This window comes from Coturnix japonica, chromosome 7 (genome assembly GCF_001577835.2).
Source record: "Coturnix japonica isolate 7356 chromosome 7, Coturnix japonica 2.1, whole genome shotgun sequence".
Classification (NCBI taxonomy): domain Eukaryota; kingdom Metazoa; phylum Chordata; class Aves; order Galliformes; family Phasianidae; genus Coturnix; species Coturnix japonica.
This window is the reverse complement of record NC_029522.1, coordinates 24,882,207-24,905,736: the sequence shown is the minus strand read 5'-3', so window position 1 is coordinate 24,905,736 and position 23,530 is coordinate 24,882,207. Positions and strand designations below refer to the sequence as shown.

At 37.7% G+C, this 23,530-nt stretch overlaps 1 protein-coding gene across 1 annotated transcript in view; it reads left to right on the top strand.

The window, feature by feature from the left end:
• Window positions 1-22,560, top strand: part of ITGB6 (integrin subunit beta 6) — a 29,589-nt gene extending 7,029 nt beyond the window's left edge. The window contains exons 8-16 of the mRNA XM_015869205.2: window positions 602-697; window positions 4,357-4,446; window positions 8,163-8,297; window positions 8,484-8,901; window positions 9,814-10,036; window positions 12,264-12,361; window positions 15,481-15,600; window positions 17,173-17,339; window positions 18,923-22,560. Of these exons, the coding sequence (XP_015724691.1) occupies window positions 602-697; window positions 4,357-4,446; window positions 8,163-8,297; window positions 8,484-8,901; window positions 9,814-10,036; window positions 12,264-12,361; window positions 15,481-15,600; window positions 17,173-17,339; window positions 18,923-19,024 (1,449 nt within the window). The 3' untranslated portion in view covers window positions 19,025-22,560. The remainder of the gene's footprint in view (window positions 1-601; window positions 698-4,356; window positions 4,447-8,162; window positions 8,298-8,483; window positions 8,902-9,813; window positions 10,037-12,263; window positions 12,362-15,480; window positions 15,601-17,172; window positions 17,340-18,922) is intronic.
• Window positions 22,561-23,530: the final 970 nt, after the last annotated feature.

Genomic DNA, 23,530 nt, shown 5'->3' with positions numbered 1-23,530 from the left:
ACATAGTTGCAAACATTAGCTAGAAGAGAACAGTATGTTTATGTGAAATTATGATACACTCTAACTAAGGGTTTTTAAAAAATGAAACTGTATTGCCTATTCCTGCTATCCTGGAAAACATGTGGAACTAGACTGACTAGTATTACCTTATGCAAGGGTAACACGATTTGCATTAACCTGCTTCCCTGAATGGAAGGATGTGAAATCAGCAGGAATTCAGGAATACTGAGGACACTGCTCAAAGAATAAAACATTCCAGCTTAAGGTTCAGTGATCAGAACTAGTGCACGTACCCTGCTCTGTTGGCACAATGCTACTCCTCGGGCTGTGCCAGAGATGCAGCTGAACCAAGAGTCCCAGCATGGAGGGTAATACTGTACTTCCCTCTAAGGGAGATCCATAGAACAAGGCAAGGAAATTACATATAATTATTTTATTTTATTTTACTTTTAAATATATATATGCCTAATGACTAATAATAGTTTACTTTATGCTGCAAATAGAGTATTAATTATGGTCACCTAACTACGTTTTATGGGTGATAATTAGCAACTGGACATATATGAAGAAACTGATGTGGTTCTCTTCTGTTTGCCTTCAGGAGTATCCCACAATTGGGCAATTAATTGACAAACTTGTGCAAAACAATGTTTTGGTAATTTTTGCTGTCACGAACGAACAAGTTCACACATATGAGGTGAGTAAACTAAAATCTCCATTTCTCCAGTATTTGCTTTAGGGTTCACATTTTCTCATAGCTGATACTAGGGTCTATTCTAGGAGGTTTGGAAGCACTTTTCATTTGCAGAGCCATATTTTGTCCCCAAAAACCTTTTCTCTTACTAATGACTAATATTTTCCTTTAGAAATTGCAGGTGGTCACCATTAGAGTTGGCCAACAATGTTCTTATCAGTGGTATTCTATTTCAGTTTCCCGTGTCAGTGTTATACCAATATCAAAGTTATCAAGTGGCACCTTTTGTTCACTGGTAACACTAAACTGAGATTTATAGCTGAAGAAAAATGCAGGCCATTGTTAAACCAACTGTAGAATTTTTTGTTCTTGCTACTTTCTTAGTTAGAGAAGAAAAAAAGCTGCTATCTTCTATCTTGTAGAGTATAGAGAATTCCCATTGAATATATTCTGTCTGCTTCTTTCATCTTTTCAGTACTGCTTTCCGTCACTTATTTGGATTTCTATAGTTGTTCTGCTCTGCTTTCTATTCTGCAGGTGACACAGAAAATCAGACAAAGCAAATGTAAAAACTATATGTACTTCTCAGAGTGCAGGGTTTTTCCTTTCATGGGTTGATGTAGGACATACAAACAGGATTCTACTTTATAATACAAATGTAGACATGCAGTTATTCACACTTAAGAGTGCAAAAAGAGCAAAGCAAGGCAGTGATATCTATTCTTGAGTTAGTGCCAGTGCTGATGGAGCTGGGAGAGGAGGCTGAACTGGCACTTGGGCATTGCCATTAAACCACACTTGTTCGGGCATTTTCTAAAAGCCTCAGTGATGGAGTTTCCTCATTAGAGAACCTCCCAAACTTGATTATCCTTTAATACATCACCATATGCCTCATCTAAAATCTTCTTGTACCCGGCATCTAATTATATCAGATCCCAAAATGGACCATTATTTATAATTCTGTTCTTAGGGACATGCACGCATTAAAATGACTGTGAGGACTCAGTCAGCAACTCTTTAAATAAACTTGATGGATTCCAGTAGTCTTAAGTTCAGCGTTCAGACTGGCAAACATATATTTTATATTTCTAGCCCTATATAATCCCCAACAATTTAGCCCAAAATAATTCAGCCATTTAATGTTCTTGATCCTCCTGAACTAAATTTTCAGTTAATTTGCACTGAAATGTATGCATACCATTGAACACACAAATATTGTAGGTTGTACACCCACAAGATATATGCACCTGTAACATAGGAGGTTCCAGTTTTGATCCTCTGTGCAAGCATGCATCCACTGCATAGAAATAACTGCAGAGGATGAAGGTTGAGGTCTGATATTCTCCTTGTCAGGTTGGTCATGTTTTAAAGCAGTCACAAAGAAACACATGTAAATTATTCAAAACTAAATGCAAGAGAGCAAAAACTCTTACACTGAGCTCTGATCATCTGAGATTTTATTTTTAAAAAGAATTAATTAAAAAAAAAAAAAAAGAAAAAAAGAAAAAAAAGAAAAAAAAAAAAGAAAACCAACAACAAAAGGAAAGGTTATTTTAAGGTTTATTTCACATGCCTAATGCTTTGCATTATTAGTCTCCTCTGATCCTTACCAAAGCAGCAGGGAATGTATTTATTCTCCAAAGCTACTCAGTTAGAAAATACCTGTGAATATTACGACACATTTATGAATTTTAAATCCCATTTTGGTATGAAAGAAAACACCCCAAGTTTCCATCAAGTAATAATTACCACTGCTGATATCATTTGATTTCTAACAAAATTCTTTATAAATTTATTCAAACTAAATGAAGGGAAAAAAATCCCTCTTTACCCTACCTCAGTGTAACGTGATAATGGCAGAAACTTCTTTTTTGAATATATATATCACCAGAAATTACAGCTGGAAAATTGAGTTTTTTTCAAACTGTATTTCATGGCTCAAAGTTGAACTAAAAATGCTCCAATCTCCAAACTTGTTCAGAATTGCAAATGGTTATTAAATATGGCATGACTCCTTATTTATGCTGAAAATTCTTGTGTTATTTGCACTGCTGGAAGTTAAGCTTAAGGGTATAATTCTTAAATTTCACTAATGTGAATGAGAGAATTGCTAGAAAATACAGTTCATCTTCTAATGAATATTTGCTAAAAGACTGAACTCAGTGGCATCCTCTGGATAGTTTTATGGTGGTTGCATATCATAGCAACATTCTGCCTCTGTTAATGGTTAAACAGAAATACGTGCTGAGAGGTGGGGTTTAACCAGGGAACTGAAGGGTCACACTTGCAGTGGGTGTGCACCATCATCCTTGCATCAGTGTGCAGTGAAGTTTTCTTCTGAGAGAGAAAGTCTTCAGAACAGAATAGTTCTGCTGTTTGTTTTGCATGCCACAGACTAAAAGGGTGCTAAACTTTAAATTCCAGGTTTATCATCTCCCTCTCTGTATATAAGCAGCTCATGGGAGGTCCACATCTACAAAATGCAGTGTTTCAATATTCTGAGAATCCTTGAGAGAGCACTCAGTGCAAGAGGAGTCAGGAATGCAAAGTCACCAGCTGTAACATAAAATGCAGCTAATCCTACTGATTTACAATAGCACTTCAGAATTGTAACGAATGACAAGTATTCCATACATAATGTATAAAGTAATCACTGTGCTTTGGGAAATATGAAGTATAGGAGGGATATAAGGCTATCAAATTATCCATATTTATTAATAGCCATCTGGATTTTTTTTTCAATTAAAATAACAGCCCTGATATGATAAATAACAGAAGAAAAATGAATGCTACAAGGTGTATTTTTAGCTGTGATTGTTTACTATTTTCAAAAGGCATAGGTACAAACAACTAAAACTCATGTAGTTAACAATCAACCAAGATAAGTTTTAACTACATATATTTAATATCTATCTGTTGGATGTTATTTTAGCATCACAATGCAATTTAATGAAAAAAGAAAGGAGAGAGGAAAAGAAAGAAGAAACTTTCCATTAAAATTAATTATTAAATTGGTATTATATTATTAACATAAAGTCAACATAAAGTCAGCTACAGCCCCTGGTCACTGGGAGATGTGTGGGGTGTTACAGCAATTGAAAATGAGCAGCAGATTTGTAAGGGTCTTTGTTCAAAGTTCTTGTAGGCATTAGTAGAAATCTCTTCATCTCTTAACAGAAACCTCTTAGTTTCTTTGTCCTCCTATATAGAAATTCAAGATGTTCAGTTGCATGGAAGGGCGAAAAAAAAAGTGGCTGTTTTTACTGAATGTAGTGTCCGAGGCACTTGCATTTTACAGCAACAGCTGAGCAACTGAATCTGTTTTTTGGTTTGGTTTTGTTTTTAAAGGAAAACACAACAGTTGATTGAGTATATGTTCATTCTAAGTTAGAGAGAAAAAAGCTAGAAAATACTCCAGTGTCAAACTTACAAGCACACTTAGCAACTTATTTCCCACTAATTGTCAGTGAAACTAACGCTTCTCCATAAGACCTCTTCCAATATGACAAGTGTGCCATTGGGTCAGCCGGGGTCCTTGAGAACGTCACTATTATTTATTTCAGTTGGCTCCACTGTAATTCATTCATTTCCAGATGGCAGCTCCTTGTCACCTACCCTGTCAACTAGCCTTTTTTTTTTCCCCCCCTCCCCGCTGTTCTCAGAACTATGCAAAGCTTATTCCTGGAGCTACTGTTGGTCGACTTCAGAAGGATTCTGGAAATATTCTCCAGCTGATCATTGCTGCGTATCAGGTAAGGTTATTAGAATCTGTTTTTTCTACATGCCTCCATTTTCAAAGTTAGAGTTCAGTTTGGTAAATCCAAGCACCTTTGATTCTTTTCCAGCAGCGATGACAAGGACCATTTTGTATGTTTAGTTGCTGACCTCTACAGGGGAAGTTTTGCTCACTCCAAGGATGAGTGAGCACAGAATCAGTAGTTTTTCTGATAACTTGTTGCTCTCTACTGAAATGCTCAGTTAGCAGAATGCTCTGACAAGAATCACCCTGCGGATTAGGAAGTTAAAATTGCCATTTAATAATTGTTAAAAATCAAGATTTAGAGTCACAGCAACAAGACACCCCCATTCGTAATACAATTAATGATTAACTTCTGTTAACCGTTAGTGATCATACTACTGCTGAGCGAAGGGAAGGGAACAGGGCACTGTATAGCTAGCACCTGGCTTTTCTCTGCAGTGCAGTACAGAGAGTGATGGAGCTGGCACAGACAGCTTTGTTGCAGCACTTTGTTGAAAAGCTTTTTCATGCATCCATACGGATTCTGCATGCCTTATATTTCCAAAGTATGTTACATCTCTGTTCACTGGGGCTGCAGCGAATACTTGCTGCTCTGGTTGACTGCTCTATTGTTTAAAGCTATATTCACATTTCATGGTTTTCCAAACAAAATTCCTGTATGCTTCTGTCTCTTTTTATTTGTGCTGGAATTCACATCAGCATGTCTTCTATCTTGTAGTCCTCTATTTCACACTTGCTCCAAAGCTTTCTTTAATATAGGAATTCATGTCTTCCTGTTCAAAACTTCTGCAGGGAAACAACTCTCTTCCTATCAGTAACTGTCCCTGCAGAATACTGCAACACTTCCACAGGGATGTTGGGGGAAAAGCACTACCCCTTGATCAGTGCTGTTCTCTGATTTAGCAATTTGATGCTGCCCCTGTGAGGCTGTTTTGAGGTTTTTGAAAAGCAAAACAGAAGAGATGAGAGAAGACACAAATGGGTTGGTTTTGATAATACCATGAAAGACTGTGAAAATGACAGGAAAGTAAATACAGAGCTGCTCTTCAGAACTTAATTTGTAAAAGGCATCCTGGCTGTCTGAACCTCTTCCTTCAGGGGAATGTTTTTAGCCAGTTTGACACGCACACACATTTATGCATATACACACATTTTCTTACATGCTGATATGTCACAGACTTTTCTCTTTACTCCTACCTTTCTTTTTATTAAAAACTTGCTCTAGCAGTTGGCTACAGTGAAAAATAATGCTTTGCAAAGCGCATTTTCTATTTCTTTCTGGGCTGACTGGTTTGTTTGTTCTTCTGATTTTCCTCTTACCTGCAGAGTAATACAGTTATTATTATGCCCCCCAAATTATTTTGAACATAATAGTAGAAAAGCAAATCTCATTCTTTTAAGTACAACATAATTAATTTTTTGTGATTTTAAAGTGAAATACAAAATATGAGAAGGCTTTCTTTCCCATGGAAAATTATATGAGCAAAGAACCTTAAGGGTTTTTTGAGGGAGTCTCTACATTGTAATGAATATGGGGGGAAAATTTTCCGATGTACAGTTAGTCCTAACTGATAGTGATGTCTGGATTTCACCTCTGGGGTTTGACTTGTCAGTTGTCACATCTGGATTTTGTGGGGATGGGACTCTGATGCACAGACAGAGGTTATTACCTTTAACAGCTGAAACACCAGTTTTGGTCCAACAAGTAAGGGGAAAATATAAAATAATTGTCCCAATGACATGTCCAGGTGATTTTGCTGTAGCATTATATTTGGTGCTGAACAGGATTTCCTCTAATTGCATTGTTACGGCAACTTCTGCCTTGTTAGATGCTAGGAAGATTTTCATTTTTTGACATTCTTGCTGTTCATATTTGCCAGTTAGAATGAAGGATATTTCTCCTTTCTATCTCAGAACAACAATAAGCCTATCCTTCCCAAGAAATATGAGGAGAAGACATGACCTGCATAGTCCATGCAGCCCAGCACTGTGTTTGCCACAACGGCAATAGGAGATGGTGATGAGGGCAGCCTCTGAGCCACAGCTCGTCCTGTCCCAGCACAGGTACAGCGTGTCTGGGCCATCCACCTGAGTTGCTCATAGGTTCTTAAGAGCCCACATATGTTTTGCAGCATACAAACCGTACGAGTAGCAACATGTCACAATCTGAGAATTTCCCAGAGCCCATTTTATTATGCTTAACCTTAAAGGTTAACAACCTTATTGCTTCATAACTGAAAGCCTTCCAAGCAGGAAACACTGAAAAACACCTTATTTGACATATTTCAGTTTTGTTGTAGACCTTTTACAGTACTCCTAGCAGTCCAGTTCACCATGCAGAGCTGATGGTTTTTCACCTACAGAAACAGAGTAAATAACTATTTTCTGAAATGAATGTTATGTGAATACACCTTGCATGATGTGCTGCTCTCCTTTTCTAAAGTGCTTTGGTTTACTGACCAGGTTTTCCAAAAGACATTTAAAAAAGAACCCAGCCTCATCCCCAAGACAAAATTCCAGAGAACCAGGATGTGTACAAGGACAGGGAGTTGCTCTCTGTGTATGTCTGTAACTATCCTCCTTTAGTTTCAGTCAATATCACTGTTTTAACCCCTACCAGACCTTTACTACAGTGAATCATCCTGATGCCATTACTACAATGACTCACTGAAGGAAAATCAGCAAGATCCTCATGGTCCGATTGAAGTACAGTGGGTGTTCTGTAAAGCAATTAAGCTTGCAAGACCACAAAGCTAAGTCAGTGAGACTTCTGCTCTGTAATTGCTAAGGTGCTTTTGAAAAAATTCCATTTACTGGATTGATGGTCCGATGAAGTCATAGGGAATTTCCCCATGGCCTGCTACTGGCTTTGGATTAAGGCTAAGTTGTGTAACCAAAGTTGCTATAAAAATATTTTGAAGTTAAATATATCTTAAAATAGAGGATATGAGAGCATACAAGAGGTGAACTGAAGAGCCTTTTTCACTTAAGAAACGAAAGTTTGATTTAACAGATTTAATTAAGAAATGAGAACACTATTGAATACAGCTTGAAACATCACCAGCGACTCAGGAAACCAAAATTTCTATTGGGAGAGAAAGGAGAACAGAGTGAGCCACCAGGCTGCCTGAACTAATTGTGGGGATAGGCTCTGGCTTTTGTCCTGCAAACATTGGGTAAAGGCACAGAGGCCTACACTGAGGCAAAACTGAGCTTGGAGCTTGCCAGGCTGGAAGGGAGATTGTGAGGTTTGATTCTAAGAGCAGAGATAACCAGGGAGCGATATTGGTTGCTGGCTAATCAAGAAAAGCCTGATGCAAGCAGAGCAATCAGAGTCACAAATCCATTCCTCGGTAAGACCAAAGTTAAAGAAAACCTGTATTAGCCAATGGAGTACTTAGTAATGAAAGATGATTTAATAAAATGTTGGTTTGTTCTTCTACAAGAGCAGGAAATAAGCACCATGATACCGGATATTAAACTGATAGCGCTGTGGCTTTGAGCTGAAAGCCGTCTCTGTCAGCACTTTCTTTGTCTCACTCATTCTCCATTTTACTTGCAATAGAGTATGTAAATAAAGTGCCAAAACCAAACACATTTACTTCTGTGTAGCTGGAATAAGTTACGGTCCACATCACACAGATGCAGAACATTAGCAGCGTGTGGCAGTGTTATCGCTTTCATTCATCACACTCCTTTTCCTTGAAGGAGCTGAGGTCCGAAGTAGAGCTGGAGGTCTTTGGGGACACAGAAGGACTCGATCTCTCTTTCACTGCCATCTGTAACAATGGGACCTTTTTTCCACATCAGAGGAAATGCTCTCATGTGAAAGTGGGAGATACAGTAAGTAAGGAACAGATTCCCAAAAGACATTAATTCATGGGAATTTAAAGCACCTATGTAGAAAGGTTGATGTGTTTTTCTTTTTTAATAACCTTTCTTCAAGCAGAGAAACTCTTGTTCCATGCTGTGCATCTGTCTCCAGAATATCCTGTAGCCTATGTATGCAGACACCATTTTCTCTTCCAGGTATCTTTCAATGTGACCATAAGTCTGCCCACTTGTGATAAAGCCACCAGGAACATTGTGATAAAACCAGTGGGCCTCAGTGACATGCTGGAAATGGAAATCCTTCCCCAGTGCAGCTGCAGCTGCCAGGACAAGACTGAGAGGAACAGCTCGAAATGCAACAAGGGGAACGGCTCTTTTGAGTGCGGAGTGTGTGTCTGCCACCCTGGGTACATGGGTCCACACTGCGAGTGTGATGAGAATGCCCTCAGCACAGGATCCTGCAAGGGCTCCGTGGAGCAGAGCTCCTGCAGTGGGAGAGGCAGCTGCTATTGCGGGCAGTGCGTTTGCCACCCATCCATGTATGGAAGAGTTTATGGGGCACACTGTGAGTGTGATGACTTCTCATGTGTGAGACACAGAGGGCTTCAGTGTGGAGGTAAGCTCCCTATGGGGTGTGTCTAGTGTCTGTGATTTAGAGCACTGTTGTCTCCCTCTTACTTACAAGCTTTTGTTATATAATAGATTCTAATCGGTATGTATAAAAGTAGTATTTCTGTGTGATCCTTAGATCTAAAAATATTTTTTTTCACTCTATTTTGAAAATTTTAAATGGAATGCCTTTAGCCATACCATAGCTAATTGGTGCTGGTGTCACTTCATTGGATTGTACCTGCCTCCATCAGACAGGGTTAGACTTTCAGTGGTTGTAATGGCTGTAGATTTAATGGAAGCTTAATTAAGTTTATTGACATACATTGATGTGAAGCAGTGTACAACCTCACTCTGACATAGTTATTGAAGTATAGCCATCTTAACCATTTTGGGATGCATTCTGATTTATATATATTATATAAATTTAACCCAGTAATCTAGATGATTCCAACTGTTCAGGGCTGATGTGAATGTGATACAATCAGAACATGAAGAGTTGTGTTTATCATTTTTTCCTGGGCTCTACAATCATCAGTCAGAAGTGATTAAACTGAAACAATGGGAATAGTATTGAACTGTCAGGAACCAGCAATGAGATTGTGCTGAATAGATGCCTGGATTCATGCTCCTAGAAATGAAACAGGATTTACCTATTAAGTTGTGCACTGTTGGGAGATAAGAATCCTTGTGGAAGACTCCAGTGAAGAGAATGGAGTTGTGCTGGCTTGCAGCCAGTCTAAGTGCAAATTTGATCCACTAGCTTACAACTGAAACCTGCAGGGGAGGAAGAAAGAGGTTTAAGAGTGAGAAGTGTTGGAATAGAGAAAATACCTGTTATTAAGAAGAGTGATTTTAAAGGCTGTCATTCCAATTCATATTGAAAGATTGAGCTGAAGTATAATAAATGGTTTTCCAGGCAATGGAGACTGTGACTGTGGTGAATGCGTGTGCCACAGTGGATGGACTGGTGAATACTGTAATTGCACAACTGATACCAGCTCCTGCATTTCTGAGGATGGAACGTTGTGCAGTGGGAGAGGCGAGTGCATCTGTGGGTCGTGTGTATGCATACATCCAGGGGCTTCAGGCCAAACATGTGAAAAATGCCCTCTGTGTGGTGACCCTTGCAGTTCCAGACGGTAAGGTGCTGGTTTTATGTCTCTGAGTTTGATACCATTGAACTGTTTCCCATACTGCCTCAGCAAGGTGTTTATTGCCACAACAACAGGTTGGATTTACCTGCTGGAAGCCAAGAGCTTCTTCTTGTCTGCTGAGAGGAGTAATTATAATTCATATATCAACAGAGTGTGATTCTTGTGAAAACAAAGAAACAAAAACAAAAAAAAAAAGGTGGAGGAAAACAATTTAGACACCTTCAAGCGGCACGAATAAAACACACTTACACTACTGTCCTGGCTATACTAAGAATCAGAATCACACCCTTATCTGATAACGTCAGGCAAATACAGATCTGTTTCTTTCCAGTCCACAGTGCAGAATAAAACAATCCCAACAGAGTCTCTAGGACAAATTAAGGACAACTCACAGGGAAGAAACTCATAAAGTCTGGAATTTGCATTACTGTTGACAATCTCATGAACTAATAAGGTTACATTGTCTGCTTATGCTTTGCACATGCATATTTACAAACTGAGTTAATCTTGATTGAATTAAGGAGGCCCAACTATCTTGTTTTGTGACTATGTTATGTCTACTTGCTTAGAGTAGAGGCCCATTTCTCCTCCACACCAGCTATACGCCACTGTATTTTCATGCCTGTCTTTCCAGTCTACCCTGTAGCTAAGCTAAGGAACCCTCCCGTGGCACAAAATATAATCACTGTTTATGTTAGTACTACACTTGACCCTCAAAAGCAAGCCAACCAGTTTGTTCAAAACCCAGGAACATAGGCCTTAGTGAGCACAGTTTAAGTAAAGAAACTTCTGCACACAGGTGCTTGAAACACAAAGTACAATGCCACTGCCTTTTTCTGCCCGATTTGGCAGGGAATAGAAAGTATTGAGTTACATGGTGAGCATTGCATTAGCCTATTTAAACATGTATATGCTATGCAGTGTCAGGTCTTTTGTCTCCATGGCAGTCACTTCCTTTGCTGAGATGTGGGGCAGCCAGCATAACACTTTGCAGAATGGGGTAGGGGTAACCAAGAGTGGTGGGAGGACAGGTCAGAGGGGATTGTGATTAATGGCTGAGAAAAGGAGAGCGGTTGTATGAGGAAACATGGCAAATATGGCAAAAACAACAACAACTCTCAATTTGTCTGCATGAGATAGGGGCTATCCCATTACCTACTCACTTTTATACTATTCAGCATCTCCAGAGCGAGTGTTAAGGTCATCTCCATCATGAGCAGATAATCTCAGCAGCCTCAGCAAATTCTCATGGATATATGTAACTCTGTGCAACAGGAGATGGCCAGGTTTTCCCAGGATGTTTTGTTGCTGTTATTCTCTTTTCCTTGCTTTAAGCTGTCAGTACTTTGGGGCTGTTCTTACAGTCTCAGCTCCTGAACCTGACTGAAGCTCATTGTGCAGAGTCAGCAAGATATATTCTTCATCATAATTTTTCATTTACAAATTCTGTTATATTTTCCCCTTTCTCTCCTCATGAATAAACTCCAGATTTAGGAAAGTTCACATTGCATTTCTGGGAAGATTTTTGCAGACTTCTAAAGGAACTGGTTTAGACTCCATAGTTTAAAATATTTTAGCCATCACCCTGTTAAATGAAGTGAATAATTTGAAAATTCTTTTCCAATAAATGGCATTAGTGTATTTTGCATCTAAGTAATTCCTGAGACATTCGAAAGACATCTGTCGAGACATCTTAACTGTGTTTTAATACATTATTCAGTAGATTTTCAACAAAGGAAGACTTACGGTAGGTGCCCCAGCTTGATCTCTCTGAAGTCAATTTCAAATATTGTTCATCTGATAGACATTCCTTGGGCTGGTATTCAGTGTAAGCTTACTTCAGAATATTCATACTTGAAAATGAATGTTATGTCTGAGTAACCTCATGTCTTTGATAGTCCCACATGAATAATGTTGCCTGGGGTTCTGTCTGGTAGCTAATGAGCTGGGAGAGAAAGAGGACAACAGAGAGCTTATCCACAATACCTTTATTCAGGTAGCATTGGTTTTGTTGGGTGGCTTTTTTCTTTCTTTCTTTCTTTTTTTTTTTTTTTTTGTGGCAATACCTATCATATTTCTGAGAACTACTGTATCCATAGCACAAGACCTTTTGTTTAGCTTCTTTTTAAAATGCAGATGCGTACGTAGTTGCTTTCATATCAGTACTTTGTGACAGACAGAGATGGATGAGCTGCTGAATTATTTTCCACAGGAGCTGTGTGGAATGTCATTTGGCTTCCGATGACAAGCTGCAGGGAGAATGCAGTGAAAAATGCAAATCAGTTGATGCAACTGTCAGCACTGCAGAGGGTTTGTATACTCAATCTCTTTTTTGTGTGTGGGTGATCAGTGGTAGCTTCCACTTTGGGTAATTTTACCTTTGAAAGTAGCTTTGTTTTTCTGTTGTGGAATTATACTAGGGCTCATAAAGCAATCTGTCTGTGGTTGTTCTGCTGTAAGTAGGAAATGCAGATCAGGACTGGTATTACCCCTCCAGGTTAATTAACTCATTGGATCACGCCTACTTTCTAAGCAGCTTATGTAAGAAAGAACAGAATTTAAGTACTGTAGGTTCCAGTGGGGCTTCTTTTGCTGTACAAAATCAAAACCTGACTCCAGTCCTTATGCAGACGGTTGATTACCATCTGCAATCAGACACAACCCTTTAACCTCTGGCAAAGATGATCTTCTTGTCAGGCTTTATTGAAATGTTTCTGGCATCCTAAGGGCTAAGCAAATCATTCAGATACAGTAATTCAGAATTGCACTTTATCAAGAAGAATTCCTACAGCAGGAAATGACCTGGAATGTAGTATTACCCTTAGTGAGAAACATAACTTTAAATGGAAGAGTGCATCAAAACTATTTCTGTCCCACAAGGAAAGTGCTTTCCTGTACAGTTGGTAGGCTCTATTTATTCTGAATAAAGCAAACACAGTCCTGTGGCAAAAAGCAATTCCTAGCTGAGGTAGGACATAAATGCATTATTCACATCGTAGATTTAGTGTTAGAACTAAATTAGGCAAGCATAATACTTAGCATGGTAATACAGAATACTGTATGCATAAATAAAGATTGAATCTTATAAACTGTTGAAAACCCATCTGCATATATGCAAGCATTTCATGGATACATATCCTTCCAACAAATCTTCAGCTCTTTTTGTTGTGTTTTTTTTTTTATGACATTACTCTGTAATAGGGAGTCTGAATGTGGCAAGTATTTCCCTTGTGAGGAAACTCTTTCATCTTAAATGCATGTATAATACTTCAAAGGATTAGTTTCAGTGTTGACGTAGCCTCATTAAGATGTCCTGAAGGGGAAAAATTAAATAATAAAATTATTATAAAATTAAAATTCCTGAAATCAAAGCCATATTCTCTAAACAAAAAATATTTTGAAAGTGGTATATGCAGACCATCATAGTATTTAAGACAGATTTTTATCATGATTTTATATGGTGGCATATTGCTTCTTTCTGCTTCAGATTTCAGCTTTAATTTGTCATGGCATTTTGAAAACCATAAATACCCATAGGCTAGATAAAAAGGTTTACTCTTTCTTTCGCACGCATATGTTGCAACACAGTTACAAGAGCTGGGGAGCCACAAAGAGAAGTTCACCTATCTGAGTGAAATTTTGAGCATAGGAACTGAAAATAGTTTATTCATCAGTTTTCACTCAGTATCTCTTGTCCTAGAAATGCTAAGCATAAGCTGGGTTCTGAACAAACTAGCATCTTCTCATTCATTTCTATGCCCATGCACATACTCAGATTTCTACTTCCCCTGGTCTCCAGTTATGACATTAAACTAAACGTTATGGTTTAAAGATAACTGATATATTTGCAGTTCCTACTATCCATAGTAGGGATATGTATAGTTCCTACTATCCATAGGGTGGTTTTAGTTTGTTTTGTTTTTTCTTTTTTGTATGTTATTTGTTTCTTTGCTTTGTGATATTTGGAATATGCTTGCAAGATTTTCTCTGCTTTCCAGAGGACTGAAAACTATAATTTTTTAAAAAAGAAAGCTAATGTTTATAAAACTATAGAATTCTTGGTGGAATGGACCCTTAAAGACCACCTGGTCTAACTCCCCTGCAAAGACCAGGGTCAGCTACATCTCAGACGGGTGCTCCAGACCCTCTGGCCTGACCTTGAGTGTCTCCAAGGAGGGGGAATCCATCACCTCTCTGGGCAACCTGCGCAGGTGCCCCACCATGCTTATCAGAAAAAACACCTCCCTTATATCCAGTCTAAATCTCCCCTCAGTGGATTCTTTGGATCTGCTTGCTTAAAGGAGTTGGGAAAGAACAAATATTGCAAAACCTGTGATAGTACTACTGGAACAGTGACCTGGCAGAGAGTGTCATGAATTGAGTACTTTCAGTCAACAAAAACAAATCTTGACAAATCAGCATGTCTTGTCCAACTGTCACCTTAACACGTTGCTCTGACATCAAGGACAGGCAACAGATTAAGTACAAAATTATCACAGTTCAAGAGCAGGTTTCCATTAACATCCAACCAGATGTGGTTCTCACTTTATAAAAAGGCTGTTAACTATTTGCACTTTCATACTCCTTCTACTCTTTGCTATAAAACTCTTTTTACGCTATACTTATGATAAAAAGTGAAAATTTACTTCTGCATGTTTGACAGATTCTTTAAAATCTATTATTATTGTCAGATTTCTGCTTTATATTTCATTACTCCTCCTTGATATTGAGGTCCAAGAACTAAATACTTGTTCATGAAATTTCAGTAGGAGTTTTGACCGGGTAAGAAACAATGTAGGGATTATATTATATATATATATATTATATATATAAATTATATGCATATAATTTATATATATATATTATATATATATCATTTTAAACAAATGTTTGAGAACCTTACTGTTTTATTCTTGCCTCTATGAATAGAAATCTATCAAGGTTTTCTAAAACTTTATTGAAAGCATACCTGCCTTTCCAGTGGTCCTTAAATAATGGGGTCTATGGAAAATAATAAGCATTCAGCCACAGGCACACTTGTGGACCTGTAGTCTGAATTTTCAGTCCTCTTCTTTGCTTTATACTGCCTGTCACGGCCAGTTTCTCCTGCCACCCTCTTGCCTTTGGGTGAAGGAAGAAATAAATGGCAGCCCTTTTATCCACATCCATTTCTGTTCAACATCTGAGTAGTTCTAAAACAAAGAGAACATACTGCTTACTTTGTCCTATAACTGGGGGCGTTTCCCAGGCAGCTGACTGTCAAGCATCTAGGAAGAACTTCCACTGAAATTCTGAGGGGTCCTCTGTTTTCATCCTTTACTCTTTGCTTTATACAGAGGTTATAATAGACGTTATGCCAGCAACCTCTTTCGCTATTGCATGCTGAACTCCGTTTGATCTAATGGATTACTTTTTTTCCTCCCTTGCAGATTTTTCAGAGGATAAATCCATTCCTTGCTCTCTGCAGGGAGAAAACGAATGTATAACCACTTTTCTTCTGGCCGTGGATGAACAGGGCAGGACAGTCATTCATGGCATAAAGCAAAAAGGTAAGTATTTGTGTTACCTTTTTGAAATGACATCTGATTTGAAAACATAGTTGGGAGAGATAACCAGTTCCAGCAACATAAGAAGTTGAGCTCTTCTAAACAGCACTGCACCTCCTTGTTTTTGCAGCTCAGCACCCCCCAGGCAAAAGAGCACCTACCAAACCACTTCTTTAATGCTACTACAGTAAATAAATACTTTGTCTGTCATGGAAAATGGGCAGAACGATCCATTGAATTAATCTAACTTTCCTGAACTCTGCTCTCAGGCTTTCTCAATGGCATGAAACAAGCCACTTCACCTCTCCTTAAGTTTCCTACCCATAAGCTCCTTACCACCTTCAGAGCTGCAAGTTTGTTAACTTTTCTAAAGTCTTGTGCAGTTCTAAGATGATGATAACAAATGTCCTTCAATTATATGAGATGATAACCCATTTTGAAATAACATACATTTTATAGATTGACAGGCACTCAAAAGGCAGAGTCTGACTACATCATCTATCTGATAAAATGCTAAAATAGCTTTGTAATTGTCTTCCGTGATGTATTATTTAATTTTGAATGCACTGCCTTTGTAACAGGTATTCAACAGATATTTTTACCACTATTTCACTACTTTTACTATTTCAGTAAAGCTCCTAATCCTGTAGGACAGGACAGAACACGGGCACCACTTTTCAGCTGCCAAGCAGTTTGGTTTCCAGGCAATAAAATGCATTTTTTTTTCTGACACACCTGGTATCTCAGTGCAAAATATTGATTGTATTTTAGGGAAAGCCATGCAGATTTGTAACTTAGTTTAGTTGGTTCAAATGACATACATTTTGTTAACCATGCATGTAGCTTTTCTCTATAACACATGTGATAATGATAGTGATTTCACTGCACAAAAAAACTACTTCTAGAGTCTGGTTTTATATAGGTTATGATTGAAAAAAATATTAAAAATGTTGTAACAAACATTTAAATGCTTTTGTTTGTAAACTATACCTCTAATACTTAAGAGTAAGCTACTGAAAGATTTTCTCTTTATGAAATCCATTCACTACTTTGTTTTCACTTTTAGTCAAGCTCTCCCTTTTCCCCTTGTCAGCTGTGGTATTTGGAAGTCTAACTCATGTGTCTTCGTTTGAAATCGTGCTTTCTGTTTAAAGCAACATTTGCGCGTTTAGTACTTTGTTTGATTCCCACTCTAATATGAGTCAGTTGAAGTAAAACTTCAGCCGTACATTTTAAAATTCATGATTTTGTCAAAGTAGCCCTATTTTTTAGATTTATGATGACATAAATTTGAAAATAATATTCTAACTTTCCTCCTCAAAATCTGGGTTCGTATTCAGACATGACCGCTAAACGTGCCAAAGTAGCAGTGGAAGTAGTTAACAAAAATTTCTTTTACATTTCAAGGCAATATTTTCAGCACTTTAGCTAGCTGATAAGAGTAAAATAACATGGACTGGAAGGAAAAGGCATGCTCAGCTTCCAGCACATGAGAACTGTAAGCTTCTTGGCTGTCTTTAGTTGTCTGAAACTTATTGACTGGATGTTCACACTCATAATTGTTTTTCTCCACAGACTGCCCACAGCCTCCAAATATTGCAATGATAATGGTGGGTGTCACCCTTGCTATCCTTCTGATTGGCATTGTGTTACTTTGTATATGGAAACTGCTGGTGTCAGTTCAAGACCGAAAAGAAGTGGCCAAGTTTGAAGCAGAAAAATCAAAAGTTAAATGGCAAACGGTATGTTAACTGAGCTAATCTTATATGAGGTTCTTTAATTTTGTTTCACGAGGCACAGATGGCCTTAAAAATTCTATTTCATTCTTGGTTGTGTTCTTTTAAATGGATAGATTCTACTGGTAGTTTTTTATTACTTTTAATTTAAGGATGAAAATAACCAGGGTTCAGTCTCCTGGTTTAATTTCTTCCAGATGTAAGTTGAGTAGGTAATACTTTTATTTGTTTTGGGGTTGTTTGTTTGTTTGTTTGTTTGTTTTAATTAGTACCTCACTTCTGATTAATCTGAGCACAGTTACTCGCTGTCTGTGTAACTGTCAGAAACACACTCCTCAGATGCAAAGCCTGCTGTACTAAAGAGAGGTTACCAGTGCCTATGCAACAGCTTACACAGCAGTGTACACTGTCCAGAATATATATAAAAGGACAGAATGATCTATCCTTAGCTTCTATCTATAGCTTGCATAGGTCTAATGCAAGCTGATACCGTGTTCCTTTTTCCTATTTCCCCTTTGTCCTTGGCTTTCTTGTTATTCTGCAATACTTCTACAACTTCTGAGACTTTCTGAAAAAAAAATAAAAAATAACCATGTTGAGTAAGCATTTCTGGTGGGTGCCAGGAGGATATGCAATATGCTACAGTTTACTTAGCTGCATTCCTCTACAAAACACAAGGATTGCAACATTTCTGCAAGAAGAGATACTGCCTGCCTTTCAGTTTCTGTGACAAGAAAAATTAGTTTGTTACAAGCAAGGCCTCTTGAGAATGTTTTCCTAGTCCTACAGGAGACCCACCATGGTAAGAGGAAAGGGAAGGCTACAGTAGATAGAAATATTTTCTGACATAAGAGGAAATGATACAAAGAAAATGGTGAGAAGCCAGTACAAAAAAACCAGGTGGGACTTGCCCTTCTCCCGGTGTGTGGTAATTAGTGTGGCTCACAAAAGAAGGCCCTGACAAGTTGCAGCTCCCATCTCACAGCTGCTTTCTCGACATTTGTGTATTCTTTGTGTCTTTAGAATGGTTTGGACACGTTTAGTACACAAAGATCAGATCTGTTTGGTAAGGCATTGTTTGAGAGTGTGCATTACTTTAATCTGGGAAGCAGCCTAGAGCTTTCCTGCCCCTAATCTGACTTGCACTGCCTCGGGTTGGGCTCATTTTTTGTGGCTTGGACTATCAGAACACCGATAAAGTCTATAATGAAATGATGAAAAGTACAAAATAACTTCTGTACAAAGAAAGACCAGAACACTTTGCAAAGGGGAAGTAACAGTGGGAGGAGGATGTGATGCTATAAAATGATGACTGGGGTATTGAATATAGGATGTTATTAAAATGGTATAGTAGCAAGCTTCAGAGAAGCAAAAGACAATGTTATACAATACCTTTTTGAGGCCATGAGATTTATTTCCAAAGGTGATAAAAGTTTGCAAAGACTCAAAACAGAGAAATCTGCAGAAGGAAGGCATCCTCTCTGCTCCAGCAAAATTAAAGATGGTGGTTTGCAGTAACACAGGCTTGCAGTCAAAGACGTTTAAACTGTGAATGATTTGCTTTTCTCTTTTTTTTGTTTCTTTTTTAGGAAACCAACCCACTGTACAGAGGTTCAACAAGCACTTTCAAAAATGTGACTTACAAGAACCAAGAAAAGCAAAAAGGGACCATGGCTGCAGATTTCTATTAGCACTTTGAACCCTACAAACTTAGTTTTACTGTCAGGAAATCTAAAAACACTAATTTTTGTCTCTTCTCAGTTGATTGTGCTCTTTGTTTGCACACTGCAGTAGTATAATCATTCTGTTAGAGAAAATATATCTTGTGGTGGGAGAACTATGGCTAATAATAGTAGCAAAGGTTAATAGAAATATATTTAAAAAAACAAAACAAACCAACTTTAATATTAAACCACCTCCATTTCAGAAAATGGTATCACCTAATATTTTTAATTAGATCATTGATACTGAGCTGTATGCGACTTTCTTCATCCACTGAATCTGATATGTTTATGTTTAGGAATGTATTTATACCAGCCTGTTTGGTGGGCTGGCTTAAATTTTAATAAGCTAAATTTTTCATAAGTGCTTCTTAAACTACGGATGTCAGTGGTTTCTCATATCAACCATATAACTCAACAGGTTTTCATCAGAAACAAATGATGTATGTTATGGCATATCTTCCATGTGTCTAAAGTACATAGAAATACTCCTCTCCAATTCTTCCTTCTTTTCCTACTTCCCTTTTTCCTTGGCCTTGAATTGGTTGCTGTTTGATGTGGTTTAAGAATCAAGCCCCTGAGGTTATCTCAGGGCAAGCTAAATCAAGCCCTAATTCACTCACATAATCATTTTCTGTCTGGGTATGAAAGCTTTTTTCCCCTCTTTCCTTTAAATTTCAGTAGAGAGGCTTAAGAGCAAAAGAGAAATATTTGCAGATTACAGACCGCAATAGAGAAATTTCAGGTCTGAGGATTTTTACCATTCATATCCTGTTTAGGCATTCAAAACAAACTTCTCATGCTGGACCATTACACAAACTCCTGCATGAGCTCTTTACATGCATGGAAAGCTGTGCAAAGGCTTAGTATCACACACGCAAACAGTAGTTTTTTGTTGAGAAACCCTTAACTGGGAGGTCCTTTCCATGCCCAGCAGCCAAACCATGTGTTGATCCGTGAAATAATATATACTCAACTATTCAGGATTTTTTTTTTAATTTCAAACTAAGCAATAAATAGATCAGTGAATTCTACTTTATATTAATTTCTGTGCCACTACTGAGGACTTTAAAATCTCACTTTTAACTCAGTACTAATGACTCGCCATAACTTCTTAAACTGTAATGCTGATATCTTGACATCATTAAGAAAAGAAGCCTCAACAATATCAGCTAACCCAGTGGATTAAAAAGTTACGGTACTGGGCTATTTTAGGCTAACAATAGTGTAGTTTACTTTTTAATATCACTTTTTTAATACTCTGGATTAGATGGTCAAAATGTATGTACTTACAAGAGAATACTTAGAAAACAAAGATACACTGGCACAGTCACAGACGGTTATTTACATTCCCTGTGGTAAATTATGCATTTGATCTAAAAACTTGTTCATTTTGTGATGAATATTTACAAAGTCTGTGCAGCTTCAGTCTCTGTATCATCCACAACCACTGGATGTGCAACTGATACTATCATGCCTGTTTTAGGGCCTGATCCAAAGCCTATTGGAGTCAGTGGCTACAGATGAGGATCTAGTTTCAGTGAAACTATTAGTTTTGGTTTACAATGATTGTTTTGTTTAAACAAACTGGTTAATACTGTCTATTAGTGGATTAGAACCTATAGTATATATTTCTGTGCAAAGAGATATAAACAATATCTGACACCTTTGGGAAGAAGGTGCTGTGATGAGCACATAAGAAATACAAAATGATTGCAGTGTGAAGGGAGTGATGGCTGTCATTAAACTGGAACAGATTAATTAGAGACTTCACCTTTATTCTTCAGTACTCTTGTGTATCTCAAAAAGAACATGTCCATAGATGAATTTTCCCTTGTTTTCTCCTTATTACCTCTGTTTTCTCTTGCTTTCTCCTTTTTCCAACCACGAAACTGCCACAGATATTTGTACAAGTTACTAAATCCTGCTTCCCTGGTACACGGACAAACCCCTGGTGGCAAAGCTGGCCCCTGGACTGTCTCAGATTTCACTTGAGCCAGGATTGCCCAAAGGAGTAGGGAAAACCAGATTTAGCCCATGTGAATAATCTGTTACTCTTCTGTCTTTCAAGTAAAGACATTGCAAGTCAATTTTTTTTTATTTATTTTTTTTTTCTGAAAGAAACTGACTTCTTTTTTGGTTCGTTTTGGTTTTTTTGTTTGTTTGATTGTTTTGTTTTGTTTTGTTTACTTTTTAAAGTATAACCAGATCTTCACTGTTTGTTGAATATCTTTCAAGTTCTGTTTCTGAGAAAGCTCATTCTGCAGCTCAGTATGAGTGCTGAAAGCTCTTCTTCTGTAGGTCACCTATTTCAACACAGAACTACGTTTCCATATTCAAACATTGTTATCAAAGTAGCGTTCACATTTCACATGAAATGCTTGTTGGTCTGCATTCTGTGTTCTGTAAGAGATTTCTTTAAACTCTGCAGGCTGTTGCCATTGCTTACATCTTCTGATCACCAGCAAAGATTCAGTTTGGGAGGGAGACAATATTTACACTCCAGTTAAACCTCCTAGCAATCTCCCTCAAACTATCAGAGATGTACAGAAATTGGGTAGCATGTTCTGCAGTTTCCCTGCTGTGACCAAGAGTACTACAAATATGCTGTGCCACCTTCAAAACTGTCAGGAAGAAAATAACCTCAATAATTAAGCATTCATTAGTAGAGAATAAATAGAAGGGCTTGGTGAGAAAGCCCTCTGCAATTGATGGATGAACCAAGCTTAGAACAGCATTAATTTAGATCATAAAAAACCAACCCACCCAAAACAAAAAAAACCCACAAAAATAACAGATCTCAATTCATAATTGGTGTTCACTGTAGAAATATAGTGGTGCTCATGACTTCTTATTAATTATATTACTTTCATCGTGTAGTATTTGTATAGAAGTTCACCTTTCTTTTTTCCTTTTTAACTCCACCAAATTATGAGCGGGTTTGTGTGTGGTGAGTGGGATGAAAACGTCTTTCTGCTGTTTTTACAAATGCTGTTTTGACCTGGGGCTGGACCTTGAGAGTGGCCAAAACATTTTTAATAGGAGTTTTATTAACTAAAGACTTAAACTTAATAATAAAAATCATTAGCAATTTTATGGTATTTGTGTATCTTTCATATCTTGTAGAATGGTATTTTCAGTAACATGTATTAAATTGATGATTTTTAATTTGATTTATATGTTAATCTCTATTGTACGTGCCCAGACTGCATTTAACCTTCGTCTATAATTACAGCCAGTGGGTAATGAGCCTGGGATACAAGCATGAGGTGTTACAATGCAGTACTCGTTGTGTTGTCCACCATCATGCAGAAGTCCAGGTATCTTTTGCAGTGGCCATAAGGAAGTTACTGTCTGACAAAACTTAACACACACAGGCTTGAAGTAAAAAGGAGATAATTCTTATCCTGGTCTCTTTGCAAAAAATGGGTAAATACCTCAACTTTCTGTAAAAGAAGGAATATCAAGCCTTCAATAAAGATTATAAAATTGAATGCATATTTTAATTTGCTGTTTTATTCTTATTTATTTTCCATTTCAGCACATCTGTCTATTTTTTTTTCCACATGATTTGATTAAACTCAGCACATTTCTCTTGCTTTGGTGCACGGTAGGAGCTAACTTCATAAATCCTCCTCCACCTTTCTTAAGACACTATGTGAGAAATAAGATGCCTGGATGTTATTTTGTCTGTGACTCTTTCACTTTTCAAGGAAGTGAGTTAATGGGCGAATCGTGTAAGCAATGCATTTCTGGAAGTACAATTGATTACATATGGCATTCTTTTCACACAATGGCGCCTAAAGCGCACAACTTGTTTAAGCTGAAGATCCAGTAATATTTAAGTGTAATAACAGTAGTATCTTTGGAACTACAAGGCAAAGTGAATCATTTCTGTTCCATGTGATTGTTACCTCTCCTTTTCTTTTTTTAATCTCTAATGAAGAGTGATTTATTTTGATGTCTGCTAATTTCCTGCTCTGGGGAGGAGGGCGTTCCTCCGCATCCTTGATAGAGCTGTATTTTAAAGCCTATTGTATTCTACAGACACACATTAAGATCATGGTTTTTTTGAATTTCACAGTGCATTGTGTCTACTGACATCAGTACAATTGCATAAGGAATACTCGTGGGATGTAACTTAGAAGGCATCAGACCCTGACAATTTGTATACATTTTTATTTTGTTTGGCTTGTAGGAACGGTTCATGCTTTAAAACTTTTCTTCTGTGTTTTCACTGAGGTATTTATCAGCTGATGCTGACAGATAGCCACAAAAAACACAGTAATTACACACTGGAAAGCTGAATGACAAAGCTTTAGCTTTTAGAAGATGCTGGTAGAACTTTGTTTCTTGAAGCTAATTCAGTCGCTTTGTTCTGCCTATCACTATGCAAACAGCAGAGAGAACCAAACGCTGATTTTCACTGCAACCTCTCCCTGCTCCCATTACTCACACTGCGGTGTACCTTCTTTT